The 19,170-nt window shown below is 37.0% G+C and overlaps 1 protein-coding gene across 4 annotated transcripts in view; it reads right to left on the bottom strand.

Moving 5' to 3' along the window:
- The window catches only part of GABBR2 (gamma-aminobutyric acid type B receptor subunit 2), a 500,245-nt gene that overhangs the window by 20,944 nt on the left and 460,131 nt on the right, over window positions 1–19,170 (bottom strand). For all 4 annotated transcript variants that reach the window (XM_084508376.1, XM_084508377.1, XM_084508378.1 and 1 more), the window contains 2 exons: window positions 17,120–17,230; window positions 4,352–4,576 (listed from right to left, as the gene is read on the bottom strand). In XM_084508376.1, coding sequence (XP_084364502.1) covers window positions 4,352–4,576; window positions 17,120–17,230 — 336 coding nt within the window. The remainder of the gene's footprint in view (window positions 1–4,351; window positions 4,577–17,119; window positions 17,231–19,170) is intronic.

The following is a 19,170-nucleotide window of genomic DNA, read 5'->3' as shown; positions in this document are numbered from 1 at the left end:
GAGCACAGGAAAATACTAAGTCCTACACTTGGAGAGGAAGAAACTCCACTCCCACTCCTGCAGCCTGGGGGCACACCAGCTGGAAAGCAGTTTTGTGAAAAAGGCTCTGAGGATTATGGTGGACACCAAGTGGAACATGAGCCATCAATGCACTCTTGTGGCAAAGGTGTCCAGTACCCTGGGCCAATGGAGGTGATTATTCCTCTGTACTCTGGTGAGAGCACACCTGTATCAGAGCCTCCAAATCTGGGCTCCCCAGTACAAGAGGGGTGCGAGCATAGTGAATAAAGCCACAAAGGTGCTGAAGGGATTGGAGCCTCTACGATATAAGCAGAAGATTGTTTAGCCTTGACATGGCAAGGCTCAGGGGAGATTTTATTAATGTGTGTAACACACGATAACAAAGAGTAAATGAAAGGACAGAAACCACTAACTGAAAAACAGGTTATTTCACTTAAACATCAGAAGAAACTTTACTGTGAGGGTGGTCAAACAACGGAATAGGTGCTCTGAGAGGTTGGGAAGTATCCATCTTTGGAGTTATTCAAGACCCAACTGCTCAAGGCCTTGAGCAACTTGTTCTGCCTGAATTTCCCTAAAGCCCCCAGTCTCTCCCTTCCCCCAGTTCTATGATTCTAATTAGGCTGGTTATAATGACTGGTGTATCTAACTCCCAGGCCAAAAACTCCATTAAATTGAAGTTAAAGGTGAAGAACAGTAATTACAAGGCTTCTTAAATTATTAGGCAAAAGTGTTACAAGATAAAAGCTCTGCAATTTGATGTGGTCTAAGTTCAAACTGAACATAAGACAGAAGTATAACTTTCCATCAGTTGACTCAACTTTATTTTGGAGTTCATAGCTAAAGAAGGGATATTTTGCCACAAGGATGTATGCTGTAATGAATTCATTCACATAGCGTGGATTTGATGGAAAAGCCCGTGGGTGATATGATGATATTGTTTCACAGTGTACAAGGGATGAAGTTAGATGAGCATTTGTTCTTTTGAGCAGAAAATCAGTGGAACTTTTTTTTTTTTTTTTTTTTTTTTTTTTTTGCCTTGCATCTGTGTGGTTCCAATTTCTACAAAGAGTCAAAGCTCGATATCTTATCTACAAAGAGTCAATACCAAATAGACAAAAAATGCTATCAATACACAAAAACAGTGTTTTATTCCCTGGTCCCTGGAACTGATTTTGCCTTGCTGCTCTACTGGAAACTGGATGTGAATTAACATGTTATGCCATTGCAGTAGAGGATGGTATGCACTCAGTGGGTGACTACAAGTGAATGCAATGTTCTATTTCAAAAAGGAAGGAGCAGAAAAAATATGAGGACGAGGAAGTTTGATAGATATGATATGGATAAACATGGCAAAATTACTTCATTAAGAGAAAATACATTTTAGGATTGCTTCTTTTAAAGAAGTGAGGTTTATGTTGAAAAATATTACAGACCTATTCTCCATTAAAAAGATAATTAGGCATAATAGTTAATTTCCAATAGGAAAAAATATACATAATATATGCCTGAATTTTACAGATTGTTTCTACAAGATATTCTTGTACCCAGAAATATTTTAAAAAATGATTGATTTTTTTTTTTTTTGATTTGATAACGACAACATCCATGGTTATTGTAAGTAGCGTGCAATATAATGGATATCAACATTTGTATTTGAGGACACCTTTAAATAGAGAGAAGAATGAACAATTTGTCCCTGATCTAATTCTACTATGAGATTTTCCTCATGTTTTTCTGAGGCACCTGGTTCTTTACAAAATGGCAGAGGAAGAGGTGGGCCTTTAAGTGGAGCAGTACTGTAATTGCCACAGTATACGTAAATAGGACTAATAGAACTGACAGGCAGTAATGGAAAAATGTCATGTTTCTTTCTCTAGTTTGCCTACATAATTGAATAGTTGCCTGTTCAGATCCATAAAGAGATTGTGGGGAAAAAAAAATGAATTCTATCACTGTAGGACCTAGAGACAGCTAAAGATTAGTTAAAAAAAAAAAAAAGTGTTTTACTTTGTATTGGAGAGAAACAGAAGTACTCACATGGCCCAAGAGCATAGTTTATTGCTTGCGTCTGTATGACCATGGTTAAATAAATAAAGAAGTGCAAGCTTCCAAGTCTTCAGCATGTTTCCTGTTCTTGATGAGCCACAGGCTTTAGAATTTAATCAACAATCTTCCTATGTCACCCAAACTGTACCAATTGATTACAACTATTAATTATAATTACAATTGATTACAATTAGGGGACAGATTTGGTGCCTGTCTCACACTGAAGTCTTACCTAGATGTACAACCTGGTTGTTCCTGGATCTAATATTCCGTGGGGTCCAGGCAGGCAATCATGAAATCTAAGCTGCAGAAGGTTGCAGGAGAGAGTGCTTGCCAGATGTCCTGCTGCAATTGTGGCAAAGCACAGCAAGAAGAAATGTAGGGCAAAATATATATGTGTGAGAAGAAAAATTGTCCAGCTGTGGAAATACTCATATAGATATGGGAAGTACTGCATTCCAGCTCTTGGTTTGACCTTTTTTTTTTTTTTTTTTTTTTTTTTTTTATATACCTCACCCAATGACGATTTATAATGCAAAATAGCTAAGCATTTGGAAACCTGACAATACATGGAATGGTATAAAGTACTTTATGCTAGGAGACTAGGGTTCACATTTGCATTTTGAGTAGAGAGAACTGAGAAGAAAAATGAGGGCAGGGTAGTTGTGGGTTAAAAGAGGAGCAGATGAAGGGGTTAAAAGAGGAAACAGAAAAGTCATTTCAGAGCCTGCAGCAGCAGAATAGAAGGATGGGCAAAGGAGCATGAAAGCAAAGGGTCAGAAGAGCATGTCACAGCATTAATAATATTTTCTCTTTGAAGAGACTTCTGAAATTCTGTGGAGGTATTTTTGGCAGCAGAGCTTTAGTATGCATTTTCATACAGCTCACACATTTAAATCTTGCAGTATTTTTAAGTACTCTTCTTTGCTGTGTTTGTGAATTTTCCTTAATTTAGAAATAAGTTGTGATTTTTCCCTAGGATCCAGAATAAGAATGTGACTATTTATGTCTGTGCAGCTTTTTAATTTTTAAGAAGTGAATTGCAGAACTTATAAAAACATCCGGGTTGTAAAAACAGTCCTGTAGAATGAATTGCACTTTTTTGTTGCATATCGGAAGTTGGCTTCTGTTGCTTGTCTGTGCCTCTTATTTCTCTCAGAGGGAACACACAGAGATAAATTCCCGCTCCTAGAACCATCACTAGGGATGCCAGTTAACACCAACACGTGTTCACTATAATTTGCTCAATTCATTCACAAATATTTTATCACTACTCAGCTGAAAAGCTTAAAAACTGAGATTCTAAAGGTAAATGGACCTGCACCTTGAATCTTGCCTTGCAAATGTTCCTGACATCAAACTGCATGTGCATCTGATTTGGGGTGATATGCTAGGTTTATGTAAGTCACTTAAAATGACCACAATTATATATTTTACCACAAAATATGACATGCATTCTCCAGAACTTTTGTTTTAGCTAAGGCAATCTTATGTAGAAATCAGCTTTCTCTTAATTTCTCTGTCATACTTGTGTTTAAAGCTTAATTCTGAAGTAAAATGACCAAGTTCAAACCCCCTGTGGGTATCTTAGTTCTTTAAACAACACAAAATACACATATCCTCAGAGCCAAAAGGAGCAAAAAGAGATGAGAGCATATGCCTTACAGTCCATGCCACACTTAGTCCTTTAATGTATCAATTATTAAAAATATCTTTAGTGTTAGCATCTGCAGTGTATGTACAGTGTTTTTTGTTTTTTTTTTCTGAAGTGCTGATAGATCCTATTTTACTACCAGATTTGTATACCCTTAGAGGTTTCAGCATAGTTAACCTTATAACATGCCAGTAAACTCCAAAGGTCTTACTGTTTTGTAAAAATTGAAGAAAATATTCTGTTTAATTTATTTAGGGCTCATAAGAAACGTGGCAGAGTAGACAACTGGACCTGTCCCTCCTGAATCTCCACAAAGCAACTTTTCCAGAAAGTTTCTATTCCACCGAAATAACAGAAAGCAACTTTTGTTTTCCCAGTCACACATTCAGGAAAGGTGTAGGCATTTCAAATGCATGTCTTCACATTCCTGTAATATTTTATTTTCTACTTTCTCTAAAATCTCACAAAGCTTTGTTCATCATCTCAGAATACACTATAGACTGGCTTGGCTTAGAATTCACACATGTCCCATGTGTTTGAAAAGGTAATGAACTTTTACATATTAAATCACAATTATAAAATAGAAGAAAAAAAATATCCAGATCCATGCTAAACAAATTCACCTACCTTAGGTACAAACACAAGGCAGAGGGTAATGGTACTGCAGAATATTATGACTAAAGCAACAATACAGAACTGCACGTTGGGTTGGTCCCGAGTAAGGAATGAAACAGCAGCACCAATAATGCACATTATGCCCACGTTGTATACACTCATTCCGATGTATTTGCTATCGTTCAAAGCAGGAATGCTGACATTTCGTGTCTCCCAGGCTAAGAAACAACCGAATAACTGAAATAGTAGAAGAAGAAAAAGATGGTGATTAAAAGAATTGGTTAACATCCAGGAAAAAAAATAATAAACTGGTATATGTTCCAACTTGATAAATACAAGCAATATTACAGTACAGAGATATACACCTACTTTTTATATGATATCTAATTACTGTTTCATTTTTTTTTTTTTTTGCTCAGCAGGATTCCTGCTTTCACAAGAAAAATATTAAACTTGGAAGTAGTGGTAGTAGTAGTAGTAGTGATGGGAGCAAATTTCTCTAATGTTATGGATGTTTTCATTTTACACTTTTAGTTATTTTTGAACATAGTTCTTCCTGTTTGTTTTCAAGGATTCCAGTAAAGATCTAAGATGTACTATTCTTTCAGTTATTGTTAGCAGCTGTTCTCAATATACTCTTATCAATCCAGTTATTCATTGTATGATTATCACCTACATTAATAAGCAGCAGTGCCGAGATATGTCCCACAACAGACGAATAGCCGATGTATAAAGTCACCATAGTTGCTCAGACTGCAATTATATTGTTTTTTATTGTAGTGGGAGTTGGTAATAGCCTTTCAATTGAAGTTGTCTGATGATTTCTGGCATAAAGCATTCTAGTGGCAAATTTTTAATTGCTTGTTTCTTTGGCATATTTTTAAGTTCTAGCCCCATTTTTATTTGCAATATGCCTTTGAAAATCAGCACGGTAAAGTCTTTGGTATAAGGAAATCTTTTTCATCCCTTGAAAGTTAATTGGATTTTTCTACAACATGAATGACTGCAAAAGATTATTTTCTTTCTGTTGTGTTTCTCAGGGAAATTCTGGCAACACAGGAAAATCATAAATGAAGTCAAGGCATTGTAAATAGTTAGTCCGGCCTACAGTCTAGGCAAAGCCCAGCAAATGTGTATGGTGCCCTGGGAAGAACAGTAAAGAGCAGATGGTGTCTGAAGGGAAAGACAGAGTGAGGAACCATCATCAAGACCCAAGACATGGTGTTTGTATTATTTAGCTTTTTCTGAAAATACTGCATAGACAGACAGGAAGGAAAAAGTAAAAAAGATGCACTCCCACTGATCTTGCTACCGTTCCTTCCAGATCACCATATTTATCCACTGATATTTCATAGGGATAATCTTTTATCTTAAACAACTGCAACCCATGTGGTAATCCAGAAAAGCAGAGATCTGTGATGATGCCTCTTGGGGGTTAATTACAGTTGCCTAGTAAAAACTTAACATCTGCTTTTTACCTGTGGGAAAAAAAAACTTTTAAAAATTCAAAGGCAAATAACCAGGACTAGAAGAATGTTGTCTGGTTGCAAAGGCAAGCACAAGAGAGTTAGGAATTGACAGATTTATGTTTGCTTTGCAAACTCGGTTTTACTCTTATGTTTCAACTCTGGTAATGACCAGACATTAATAATTGCACGTTTCCTTTATATATATATATATATATATATTTTTTTTTTTTTCTAAACTCAGCTAACAACAGTAACAAACCCAACTGTTTGTGACTCATTTGCTTTGCACTCCCACAGAAAGTAGCAGGCTGCAGCCACCTACCTCCTTACCCAGACTCTTCAATCCTGGACTGACTCCTGAACTGCTACCCTTGTCCTCCCATTGCTGAGGTTTACTGATACTTAACTCTCTTGCCTACAGCACACGTTACCATGTTACCATGCCACATGTTCCTGAGAAGACCTGGCTGAAATGCTCTGGCAGATGATGCATCTAGTCTCAGCCTATGGAGTGTGGTAGGCTGGAAGTACTGCCTTTATAGGGCAGGCAAGCCTCTTGCTCATCCACTTTCCACTGTTTCTGTCACTGCCACAACCTGAGTCAACACTTGTAGGCAGAGGTGACCCTCTAGCAGCAACAGCAGCAGCAGTTGCCTTTGAAATCCTTACTGAAACCTTCTTTGGCACCATTCCCAACTTTCCGTCTCTTCATGTTCCTGCAGGATATGGTATTCTCCAAGTCCTTGGCTCCTTGCCATAGGCCTACCTCTTTTATTTTACCCGTCTCCTCTTGTAGGACCAAAGTCCAAACCTGCTCTTGAGGGGTCAAGGTAAATATAGACAGCTACCTGGAGGATAGAGGTGTCTCAGAGTCCTTTTGTAAGGACTTAGGTGGGGAAGCTGTGTATTGAGCTGGGTAGCCTTGAGCAGCAGCACAGCACCTAATGGATTTTCTAGATCCCATCAGGTAAGAAATGTGATGCTTCCAATAATGAAGGATGCAAGCATTATTTCTCTGAATTTTGAGTCTGGCTCTGTGCACAAATGGAGCTGAAAACCTACAGACTTCTCTATAGGCTTTTGTTTTACAGAAGCAAATTGTCAACTGTACTGATCTGGTTGCACTGGGGACCAACGCTGGCAATGCCTTGTTCTCAGGCTACAAACGTATCCCTCCCAGAAACTCCACCAAATCAGCAGCTGACTATTCTGCATTCCCTGCACTCTTGCTGCTGTGAAGCTCAGCTGTGTTGCAGATTGATGCTTCACCGGTGCCTGAATTGACAAACAGGCTGGACTGGGCTGAGCTTTTTGAGGGGTAGGAAGGACACCGGTCTGTGTGTGTCTATAATATGTTTGAAAAGGGATGAGACCCTGAGTAACTATTTTAGTTATAACACAGACGCCTCTAACCATAGTGACCACGTTTATGGGCCAGTGTATACTTGGCAGAATTTCTGTTTTCTGCTACAATCATTAATGAGATTTTTAGGGTTGTGGGTCATCCCTTGCTCTCCCCCCACTTCTTCCAGTACGAACAGACTCTTTTCCAAAAGCATTATTCTGGGAACACAGCCAACATACTTAAATGAGGCCAGCACTTATTACAAATAATGGGCATGAATTTATAGCTAAGGCAGTTAGAAAGCTATCTAAAATATCAATTATAATGGAAAAAGATCTTTTGAACAGTGTCGTGGGTGTTAAGGTTTGACCCAGTCTCATTTATAATTAAAAACAGCATGGAAAATGGTTAAGTATCTTCCAGCTGAAAGGAAGATATTTATTTACTTGATAACTAAAGAAAGAGAGAGGCTCTTGCAGCAAGTGGGTTTCCTCTGAATGATGCACTATAAATTCGAGAGCATTGTTTTTAATTTTTATTGGCATTTTGGGTAAAATATTTGCCTCAGAAACAGAACTGTGCTTTTCTAAAAGTCACAGCTCATCCTTGAGACTCAAACATGAATAAAAACAGAGAATTTTCCACAGCCTGCTGCCAGGACAGTGGTGATCACAAAGATGCTCCTTGTTTGCCTGTTAGGAGTTTGAAGGGCTCCACAAAGCTGATGAGATTCCTCCTCTGAGACAGAGCCTTCCAGAGAGAAGATGACACTTCATTTTCCTTCCATTTGTCTTTCTCATGTTCTCCCTTCCTGAGGCTTAACCAATCTGCAGAAAGATTCACTTGCTTGACTTCAAAAAGCCTGAAACTCCCTAAAATGGCTTTGTTAAGGAATGGGATGCACATTGTCAGCGAAAGGTACAGATTTCTATAGTTCTCTGATATAGTTTTGAATATGAAATGCATGAACTCCAGTTAAAAACACAGCCTCTCAGCAGCTCAGTTCAGCTGCTCTCTGCTCCTGGTATCTAAACTTTAAACATTAATCTTCTCCAGCTACGTAAATCAACCCCCTTATTATGCTTGGGGGCACCTAAGTCTTGAGATTGCCAAGGAGTTTAAGGACTATTTGATATTTAAAGCCTGCTGGGATTAGCAAAGCAGCTGTTTCTTCTCCTGTTGCTCCTCAAGGGCTCAAGCTGGTAAGGCTTCTCAGAGAACATCTGCCAGCTTGGCCTCCACACAGAATGCAGCATCAGCCTTCTTCACTCAAGACAACGATGTTGGGGATGATCAGTGCATTGCTTGGACACCATGGCATAGTTCTTAATTTTGGCTTAAATGTGCTCCCTTACCCCAGAGTAGAGGTTGTTTTCAGAAGGAGCTCTGGAATTTTTTTTTTATTTTTTTTTTCCAGAGCTGTCAGATTTTATGTAATGAGAGACTGGCTGTCTTAATTACTTGGGCACTTGCGTGGGATGCTAGCTCTAATCTCTGCTGAGATTTTTGATTAAACAGTCTTTAGAGAAGGCGTGCATAAACACACCGGGATGGAGGGAGGCAGCTGTTAGTAGTGCTAATGTGCAAGATTCACAGAGGGACAGGACACATCTGTCCCCACTGTTTTATACCAGCTATCTTAGGCAGCTCCTGGCTGACAGTTAAAAATCCCCTCCTGAGGCTCCTGAGGGATCCTGTGCATCACAGAAGGAGTTTGAACAACTCAGGGCAATGATTTCTCCTATAGAAATCAGTTATCTAAAGGTTAGGCAGCACAATAGTCTACTATCAAGCCCAATGGTCTAAATCAAGTCCCTTCACGGATCTCAACCAAAGACACGTTGAGAATGCAACTAGGCAGGCTTACTACATCATTAGAGTCATTAACTTACAAAAAATGCCTTTTCCCATTTTGGTCTACTAAATATACATCTTGTTGATGTAGGAAGTGTCATAAAATGTTGTTCTGAGCTTTTACTGAAGGTATGGGCTGTACAGGAAAGATTGGTTTGTTTGTGGGTACGCAGCTTCAATTTGGCACCACATTGATTGAGATCATTACCTCTGCAGCAGTCAACATGGTGTTTTTTAGGCTATGTTGTCAGTATGCCTAAAAAGGCAGTGAGAGGACTGTTGTATAAATTTGGGGAAAACAATGTCTGAAGAAAATGGAATTATACCACCATAAATAATGATGGAATTTTGGTCACTTCACATACTGAAGTCTTAGAGGAATAACAGGACTATGGAGAATATGCTAGTTGTGTTCATAGATTTTAACGGGCAAACTTTAATTTTTAATTATCTTTTACCAACTAAATTGTGATAGCAGGGAATAGAGTAAAAGTGTTTGTAGCTGAAGTATGGGAAAACGTTTAGCACTGTTTTAAGAACTTGACTAGCCAGTTCATGTTAAATCTTGTTCAAGAGAATTACTGCTAAACACATTGATGATTATTTACTGATCCATAGCATACATTAATACAATCAAAAGTCTAATTTGCTATTGGACTACATAGACTGGCAGATGACAGGCAAGAGATTACTTCTCTTCCTGTCTTCCTTATTGCCCTGTGCTTACCATAAACCAGTTTGCCTATATGTTTCATTTCAAAGTCATGTTTGCTTATACTCTGAACAAGGGATATGAAACATATTAATAAAGACAAAGAAGGAAAATTATATCAAGGATATCAGATAAAAGCAGAGAAATAATACAGAAAATCAGAGAAAATCACAGTCATGTTTGCCAATAACTAGAGGTTATGGTTTTGGAAAGATTATATATTGGATTAGTCTGCAGCTTTGCAGCTAATTACTGTATCGTAGTAGCACTTACTGAGCTCAGTTGCAGATCATAGCCCTGCTGTGCCACATAAAAGCAAGCTTTTACTTCAAAGATCTTACAGCTATTTTTATATCCAGCTAGGGTGCTGGGAGATTTCCCCTCCCGCTGCCCCTTGAAATAAAGGCAGTTCTGGACTCTGGCCTGCAAATATCTCCCAGTCTGAAGTAATTGTAAAGCTGGAATTGTGGGTTTCCAGATTCATGTTCATTCATTAAATTTGTATCACAGACATAAGCATTTCAGTGAAATGGCTGCACATTTTTTCAATGAGAATTTTTCCTATGCGTCAGCACACAATGTCAAGTTAGCAAACTGAACGACAAACTACACCCTTACAGATCTCCTACCTACAAAGTACAATCTGACATTAAAACACCACTCACTCCCCTAATCAGGCAGGAGTCAGCTTTTATTTTTTTCTTTTCTTTTCTTTTCTTTTCTTTTTTTTTTTTTTTTACAAATGTTTAATTAATTTTCATAGAACTGCTCGATATAGAAAGTACTAAAGGGAAGCTTAATATTTCTACTGAACATTAAGACAACAACTAAACATTTTTTGAATTGCAAAAGGAGATATTCAGATATTCAGCTGAAGAGCTTTTTTCTTAAAGGTCATGGTAAAGTCCTTCAAGCTGCAGGTCACTTAGTAGGGTCCTGCACAGATCAAGGTGGAACAGCAGATGTACAAAGCTGTGGACACTAACATGCATCCAGATAAAAATGTCCACTTTATACTCCAACCTTTCAAATAAACAGGTTAATAACATCTTCTGCCTTCTTTCTGTTCTGGTGATATTTGATTTTCCTCCATGTAAACTCTGATTAGTCATGAAACACATCATAGTAACAGTTATTAGCAAATATCCATTTGGAATAGCTCTATATGGTCTCTGGCAAAAGATCACCATAATCACACTTTAAAATGATCAAACATCTCTGATAAAAACAAGGGTATGTTACAATTTAAATCTATTTCTGTTCTATAAAAGTGATGCAAAGAGACACATAAGGGGATATGCAATATCTGCAGTATTTCAAAAACATATTTGAAATTTCCTTATGGTCACAGTAGGGAAAAATTATCCCACAAAACCATATGGTAACTTATGTTTAGGACATTAAAATACTGTCAATGTTTAATTAAAGATATATAAAAATCTCTGGTACCACTATAAACTACCTTCCTCCACCATAAAACTTAACTACCTTCCTCTCTAATGCTTATAAGGTGGGACAGATGGGTTGATGTTAAACGTGCCATAAATGAGTTGGAACCATGCAGTTCAACTGAGGAAGCAGTCCCTTCTCCTGAGTACTCTTTTTGATCATGAAGGGAATTAATAAAGAATGTGAGCAAATGTGTTAAGAATTACAGATGTTTTGAGATATAATTAGGAATTTTAACATAGTTTTGAGACCATTTATATATTTTTTTTCTACACAGAACATATACATGTATTCATTTGATGAGGAGATTAATTAAGAATATACAAATTATTCATATATTTATATATATATTCATTATTTATATATTCATATAAAACCATAAGATTGGGAGGGACTTCAGGAAATAGGGTCACAGAATCACAGAAGGTTTGGGTTGGAAGGGATCTTAAAGACCACCTGGTTCCAACCCTTGCCATGGGCTGGGACATCACCCACCAGATGAGGTTGCCCAAAGCCCCATACAACCTGGCTTTAAATCATCAAGTACAACTTTCTGCTCAAAAGGCAGGCTCAGCTAGGAGACCAGACCAGGCTGACCATGACATTGGTCTATTAACTCTCTATTAACTATCAAAGTGAAGGAAAGGTATCTGAGAAAGAGAGGGAACAGGGGAAGTGGAGGGAATGTTTACAAACAGTAACAGAAAGATGCTTGGGTATGTGCTGTAAACTGTCTGCCCTAAACTTCATAAACGTAAAAAAGCTTTCCTCAGCTTAAAAATTGTTTTGGTTGTTGTGGAATTTGAAACAAACAAGCAATAAACTTGGCAGAAGAATAGGCAGAATTTATCAAAACTTACAAAGAAGAAACACATCCTAGCAATTATGAATTAAGGTTCTAAAACTGAAATAGTGTATTTTTATACACTACAAAAGTGTATACAGAGTTAAATTCATAATAGAAAATGAATGGCTAACAGCATTAAGAGTATAAATTAACATTTCTTTAACAAGTGTGAGAAAAAAAAGGATTCCTAAGACTGATTCATTCCTTGGAAGTTGACAAATTCAATAGTAGTGATGCATGATAAGATATTCTTAATCAATATTTTTGTCCTATTTATAAAGAGATGGAACAATGCATCCATGTCTTGCCAAAACAGTGAAACCCAGTATATTCCGACAGTTAGAGAGCTCTTGAACACACTGTCAAGACTAGTTGTTGTCAGCAGAGATACGTGGTAGTTTGCACACAGTAGCTTTAGGAATTGATTTAGAAACTCTCTGGACTGCCGGACTTAATTGTTGATATTTATTGGATATCTGGCAAAGCTCCACTTAAGATATAAAGGGGTCGTATGGGAAAAGAGAAAATGGAACATCAGCAATTACAGAGCCATTGCTGTAATTTATATCTTAAAAAAATTAATGAAACGGCTGATACCTGAACTCAGGCAATAAATGAAAAAAAGCCATATAATTCAACATGCTATTAGTTTTTCAGTGAGATTGTAAGGCTTAACAAAGATAGTCAGATTTATGCAGCTTGCTTGGATTTATCAGTAGTGTTTGTGTAAATATAGTATGGTGATTTTAAAATAATATGTAAAAAAATCAATATAACAAATTTAAAGTGGTTGAAATCTAAGTGATAGACATCTAGAATGAGAAGACAACGAGAATGAATAGGTTTACAAAAACTCCTAACCTAATGGTATCCCACATTTACTTCTGACTTGAAATAGACTATAACAGAGTTGCTGAGAATGATACAGAGGAAGCAAAGGTGGAGATGGGTAAACAACTAATAGATGCCATTTTCATAACACAGTAAGATTTTTAGAAAAGTCACAGAAATTTGGTCACACTCAGGGTAGTTTGTCTAGCAATAAACATATCAGGTTATTTTATAGAAAGAGAGATAATATATAAGCAGAACCCACCAAGATTTGTCTAGCCAGAGCTAGACAAAATTCTGCCTATTGATTAGAGATCCTCAGGGATTCTTTCAAACTTGAAATTAAGATTGAACATTTATCACAAAGATATATTTTAGTTGAATTAGTAGTATTTTTAGCATCTTAAATCAATTACAGAGTCATGCTGTGCAACGTGTCAACCATAGTGACCAAAACAGAACACTGGAATGTGGATCACGACAAGGAATTTGACTTCTTGTTCTTATCAGCCCTCTTAGTGACCTCTACCATGTCCCATCATGTATATCCATCAGTTTTTCATTTCTCCACCATGATATTTTTGTCCTTAGCAAGGTAAACTAAGGACCATACATTAAAAACTGTGTATCAGAAGTGGTCAGTAATAATAGTTACAGCTCTGAAAAAATGTTAATGTTTACATGGCAAAAGTAGGATTTGATATGCACAGCAATGGCCAAGTTGAAAATATACTTTGACCCTGAGATTGTGTTTCTCAGTAATATGTGATATTATATCAGCAAAAAATTAAACTTCCAACATATGAACACCTTAAATCTAATGATAATTAAATGCATTAGCAGAAAGAAGGGAATCAAACTGTAGACAAATCCAGTGTGTATGATTAATATGCAAAGTACCCTAGAGAAGTCCAATCCATCCTTAATCTGGTATTGTTCTTTCTGAGATTGGAAAATAAATTCACACTGCCCAGAAAGATGCTAGTAATGCAGCACTGGCAAGATCAAGATGATGTGATTTCCATCATCCTTTGGAATATGCAAAATAAAGGTAGTTTTCAACCATGTCTACACCATCAGAAATTAAAATTCGACATGCTGCAACTGGTGATTGTCATGTCAATCACAGAGGGGCCTTGAGCCTGCACGTAGTCTTTTAGGAGCTGATGTCACAAAACTGCATCCAGTACATATGATGGGCGTTGGCCACTAAGAAAACTAATGCAAATGACAAAGGCAAGATTCAGGGTTGTCATCTTTCTATTATACTCTGGTCACCAGTCCTGAAGAATTTGAAGCCAAAAATTGAGAGGCTTTCATGCAGTTAGCAAGCATGACTTCAAAGGAAATTGAAGAACTATCAATCTTTTTTTTCTAATGTTTCCTTACTTTCATACAAAAGAAACTTGTGCTTCCTGGCAACTAATGGCTTCCCTTGTCTTACCTTGCCCTTGCCTTCCCTGCCCTATCTTGCCCTTCTCTGCTCTGCCCTATCCTGAATGATTTATTCATTGCATTAGTGCATTTAGGTCACAAGAATGAGCAGTATTTGTCTATATGTTCAAACCATAGCAGAAAAGTACTTTTCTAGGTTAACTTAATTTCTGTTTTCTCAATTGGAGACAACAAGAATTCACCATAGATAATTTTGGCCCAAGGAAATCAATAAGTCATTTTACCTTAAATATTGCACTCTACTGTAGTTGTCAATACTAGCTCTTAGTATAAAGCATGTGAAAACATAAATAAATAACTAAATATCTTATTATTACAAACTGCTGAGTTTCATACTAGATAAAATGATACAGTAATGTGAGAGGTTCTGTTTGTTTTGATTTTTATTTTGTTTTGTTTTGTTTTATTATTCCAAAAGCAAGCTATATCTTGTGTAAAAAAGTCTGAAACATGTTTGGTGATGAGATTAAAAACATCTATCCTGTTTTCCTGATATCACACAGTTGTATGCATTACAGAAGAGTAGGACACCATAGCAATTATTTGATCAATTCATTACAGTGCCTTTCTTTTTCATATATAGAGATTTATGTGATAAATGGCATTGGAGTAATAAAAGTATATATTTCACTGGTGGTTATGAAACACTGTGTGCCTGAAATAATTATAATGACTAATACCAAATGGCATTTGCAAACTTAAACAATCTGAGTCACTTATCTTGTAGAATACAGTACAATGACATGATAACAAACCAATCTAGGGCAATGATCCAGTGAGAACCAATGAAGTTTAACTACTGTCCAGAACAACCTGAACATGAAAGAAACATTTCAAAGAAAATTACATGTTTTCAATTTTATTTTTTTTTAATTTAACATTATTTTTCCCATCTCTACTAACAAATGGCAGAATTTTTCATTGATAATATTACTAAAGTTATTTTTACCAAAAAAAAAAAAAAAAAAAAAAAAGTAACGCTTCAGTGTTTTATTTAATGGATTTTGATTTCATTTGTTCATTTACACTGCCCTATATGAAACAAACTTCTTTACGTGTTGCTTTTTGAACAGAACAGCAGGGGAAAAATGTCTTTAGCCATTGTATAGGGAACACTGACAACTTCTACCTCGGAAAATGTGAAATGAACTGTTTGAAATTTCTGTACAAAGAGGTTGAAACACAATAAAAGTATGGAAAACCAGTTATTCGTTTTAACACATTACCTAAAAAACTCTTGCAAAATTAAGTATTTAGAAGGAAAAGTACTCTAAGTGAAGAGTAGGAATTTACTGACAAATACATCCGAATAGTAATCAAGGAATATGCTAGAAAAGAGACAATAAGGTTAAATAACTTGACAGCAATCGGGTACTAAAGCTGACATCTTAGTTAGCTATCTTAATGTCAAACTGTGGCCTCAGTCCTGGTCAGAGCCACTGCTCCTAACTTCTGGCAGCCTTGCCCTTGAAACAAAAGTCTCTTGTTGCCTTGCTACATGCTGAGGTTGCCATGAATCCACAGCCACATTCAACTACCCAGTAAGAAATGCTGAGATGTGGAATCTCTCCTAAATCCTGATCCCTGTGGGGTGATCACATATGTCCTATAATTCTTGGTTGCACAGCCTGCTTGGACACCCTCCTAAAAATAGGTGTCTACAGCTAGTCATATTTTTGCATTTCATTTTTAAATGGGAAGGTAGGAAGGCTTTCTTCTGGTGAGCAGCTCCAGGATCAGAGCCCAGGAAGTGGAGGGGCTCAGTGCAACTTCCTTCTCTGCCTGAAGACACCCCCCAGCAGACCAGCCTGACCACAAAGCAACTGAGTGTTTGGAATAAATACAAAAAACTCTTGTCCCTTCCTGTGAACTTTGTGCTGTGTATTTAAAGTTCTTTCAGCCTGCAAAAAGCAGCATGAAAACAAGCAGGACCCTGCAGCCTGGTAGAGCAGCCATTTGCTGTAAAGCAGGAAGATGTGTTCTCCAGGCACTAGCATCTCGCTCTCCCCGGCTTCCCAAAGGCAGCAGCACCAGCAGTGCTGAGTGGCAGCAGCTGACCCAGTCTTTCATGGGTGTCCCAGTGAGCAGGCATGCTACAAATGCACAGAACAGATTGAACCCTTCAGGCAGTGTAAGCAAATGTTTATCTAGTTTTAGGATCCAGATGGGGCTTAGCTCAAGGTAGGTGTTCAGCTGGTCAGTGCTGTCAAAAATTAGATATTTTAAAAGCCTCCAGGCTTAAGTTCTCATGAGATTTTAATCATGAATGGTCACTTTTACATTTTTTTTTTTTTTTAACTATCAGGGTTTGAGATTGCTGGTTCCTGAATTTCATTTTATCAACAAAACATTTTTTGTGGAGATGGACCTTGGTGAAAAAAGTGTTATTTTGTCTCTGACTTCAAATTCTTCTCACATATCCTGTGACTATTCCTGAAGGACATGTCCAACTCAGGGGCAAACATTTAGAATAAGCTAGTCTCACCCTTTTGGAAAATGTAAAGGAATTCAGATGATCAGGCTGCTGAGTTTGCTAAATCGTCTCATTCTTAGACCCATCTTTTCACTATTTAATTTCTTGGTTTGTGATATATTTATACTATTCAGCTTTAATGCTATTAGTGTTCTATTAGTTTTATATATTCTTATGTCCACATATTACCACTTAATAAACATTAGAGTAGGCCCTATTACGAAAGATGTATTCAAGAAAGTTTTAACTCACTCTCAGCCATCAGGAAAGCAAACATAATTCCATTCATACCTATCAGCAAATAGCAGCTTGAAAGCAGCATTATGCAGAACAAGCTATGCTTACCATCAGCAGCCCTTTATATGCATAGACAATCCCAAGCCAAATTGTCATGTGAGTATTCTCGCAGTGCTCCAGGATCGGTCGGATGGAGATGTCTCTGCCCGCAGGATCCGGCTATAAAAATAAAGGTTGAAATATTTGAATTGTTTTCATCTGTATTCACAGATTCAAAGGTAGTTAAATCTATTCTCAGTAGACTGATGTGTAGGATACAGTAGATTGAGTATGTGTAGGGTATGCCATTAACAACTTAAAAGAAACCTGTGATGGCTGCAGTTCCAAGAACCTGCAAAGGAATGTAGTAAAAAGCAAAGATCAGAGGAAACAACTGCATGATAGTTACTGCTAGATGAGGTCACCTCTACTGCAAAACAGAAAGAAAAGGTCTGAAATTACTCTCTTTAACAGTGTCAGTCACATTTATCAGCTTCAGGACATCTATTTTTTTTACAAGGCAAACAGCTTGAATGCACAGCCATGAAAATAAATGTACTTGAAGTCATCCTTCCTTTCACCTGTGGTTCTTGTGTTACTGGCAAATGGCTGATAAACAATGTATGAAACACTGCTGTGTTTCAGATGTTTTCTCAATGATAACCATGAGCTAAATCAAAGACCATTTACTATGGAAACTGCAGCAGTAGCTTAGAAGGGAGTATAAATCATCAAAAAAATGGAGCAAACCTGTGCAAAATTTAATATGGCTGGAAGTTTTGTAGCATTTTGGAAAGCACAGTGTATAAAAGCACAGAATCAAAAGGAATTGCAGACTACCACGACTGTTTGAATGAGGGAAAAGTCATAATGCCCAGAGAAACCTGCAAGAACCCCTCCATTTTTACATCAAAAATAAAAAAATAATAATACCCCCCAACAAGTAATAATAATAATATTAATTAAAAAAAAAAACAACAGTTATAGTGAAACTGCTTTTTAATGGTGTATATCATTTAAGAACACAAGGTGCTTCTTATATGTGATTCTAAGAGATGCTGTTTTTGTTAGGTACCAAAGAATGTTCCTTTTGGCAATTCAGAGCTGTGTGTGCTATTATTCAGTGTTGCTTTACAGAATACTCTGAAATCCTGAAAGCTATTTTTGCTTTCTGCTTTGAAACACTGGATCTGATCTTCAGCTAAAGTGAGATCAACCCAAACATAACTTTCTGTTCCTGGTTGTCCCTGTAGGCTTCACAATTTCCCTTTGTGACAAAAAACATGTGTAAAATGTCTCATGCAGGAGAATAATAATTATTACACAAGTTAAGGAAATAATCATATTTCCACCAACTGAAACACAGAATTGTAGGTGAAGGACTTTAGAGAGGTCTGAGTAATTTGCTAGAGCTTATACTTGCTGCTTTGGATGCTAGTGTGAATTCTGCCATAGACTTTAGTGGTAACAACATTAATGCTCATTTGTTTCCTCCATCAAACTTTTTGGATGTGAGGCATTGCTCCTGACCTTACATAGAGTAAAAAAAAAAAAAAAAAAAAAAAAAAAAAAAAAAGTAGAATGTAACAAATAAAGATATAGACATAGGGGTAAAAGAACAAACAGCCTTGTGCTGTGCACTGCACAGTCACAGGATTCATAAATTTCCTTACAAATCCTGCAGTAGGCAACACAATAACATTTAAAACCTATTCTTATCCTGAACTTCTGTAGAAACCCTGAACAGAAGAATAAAGATCTTTGTAAAGAATATCTCCTAAAATAAAATAGAAATCAGGAAGGCAATATTTACTGTCCCTGAGAGCTTATGACTCCACCCTAACAGCTGCTGATGGAAAGCAAATAATCATTGACCACAGAACTCAAATGAGTGACAACATGAAGTGGCAGTACAACATCTCAGATGCTGCATATGCTGGTCTGGGGATCAGTACAGCTACCCAGTTCTCCTTGATCAATGATAAAAGTCCAATCCTAAAATTTCTGTTAAAACTTCCTATGTTCAACATCCTTTCTGACTAGTATGGAATGAAGTCTGCATGATAAGTTGATCAAATATAGCTCTAAATATGTAATTTACATGTGAACAGACCTGTATT

Source organism: Aythya ferina (assembly GCF_964211825.1).
Source record: "Aythya ferina genome assembly, chromosome: 2".
Classification (NCBI taxonomy): domain Eukaryota; kingdom Metazoa; phylum Chordata; class Aves; order Anseriformes; family Anatidae; genus Aythya; species Aythya ferina.
Note: the sequence above shows the minus strand (reverse complement) of the source record. Positions and strands in the feature narration are given on the sequence as shown.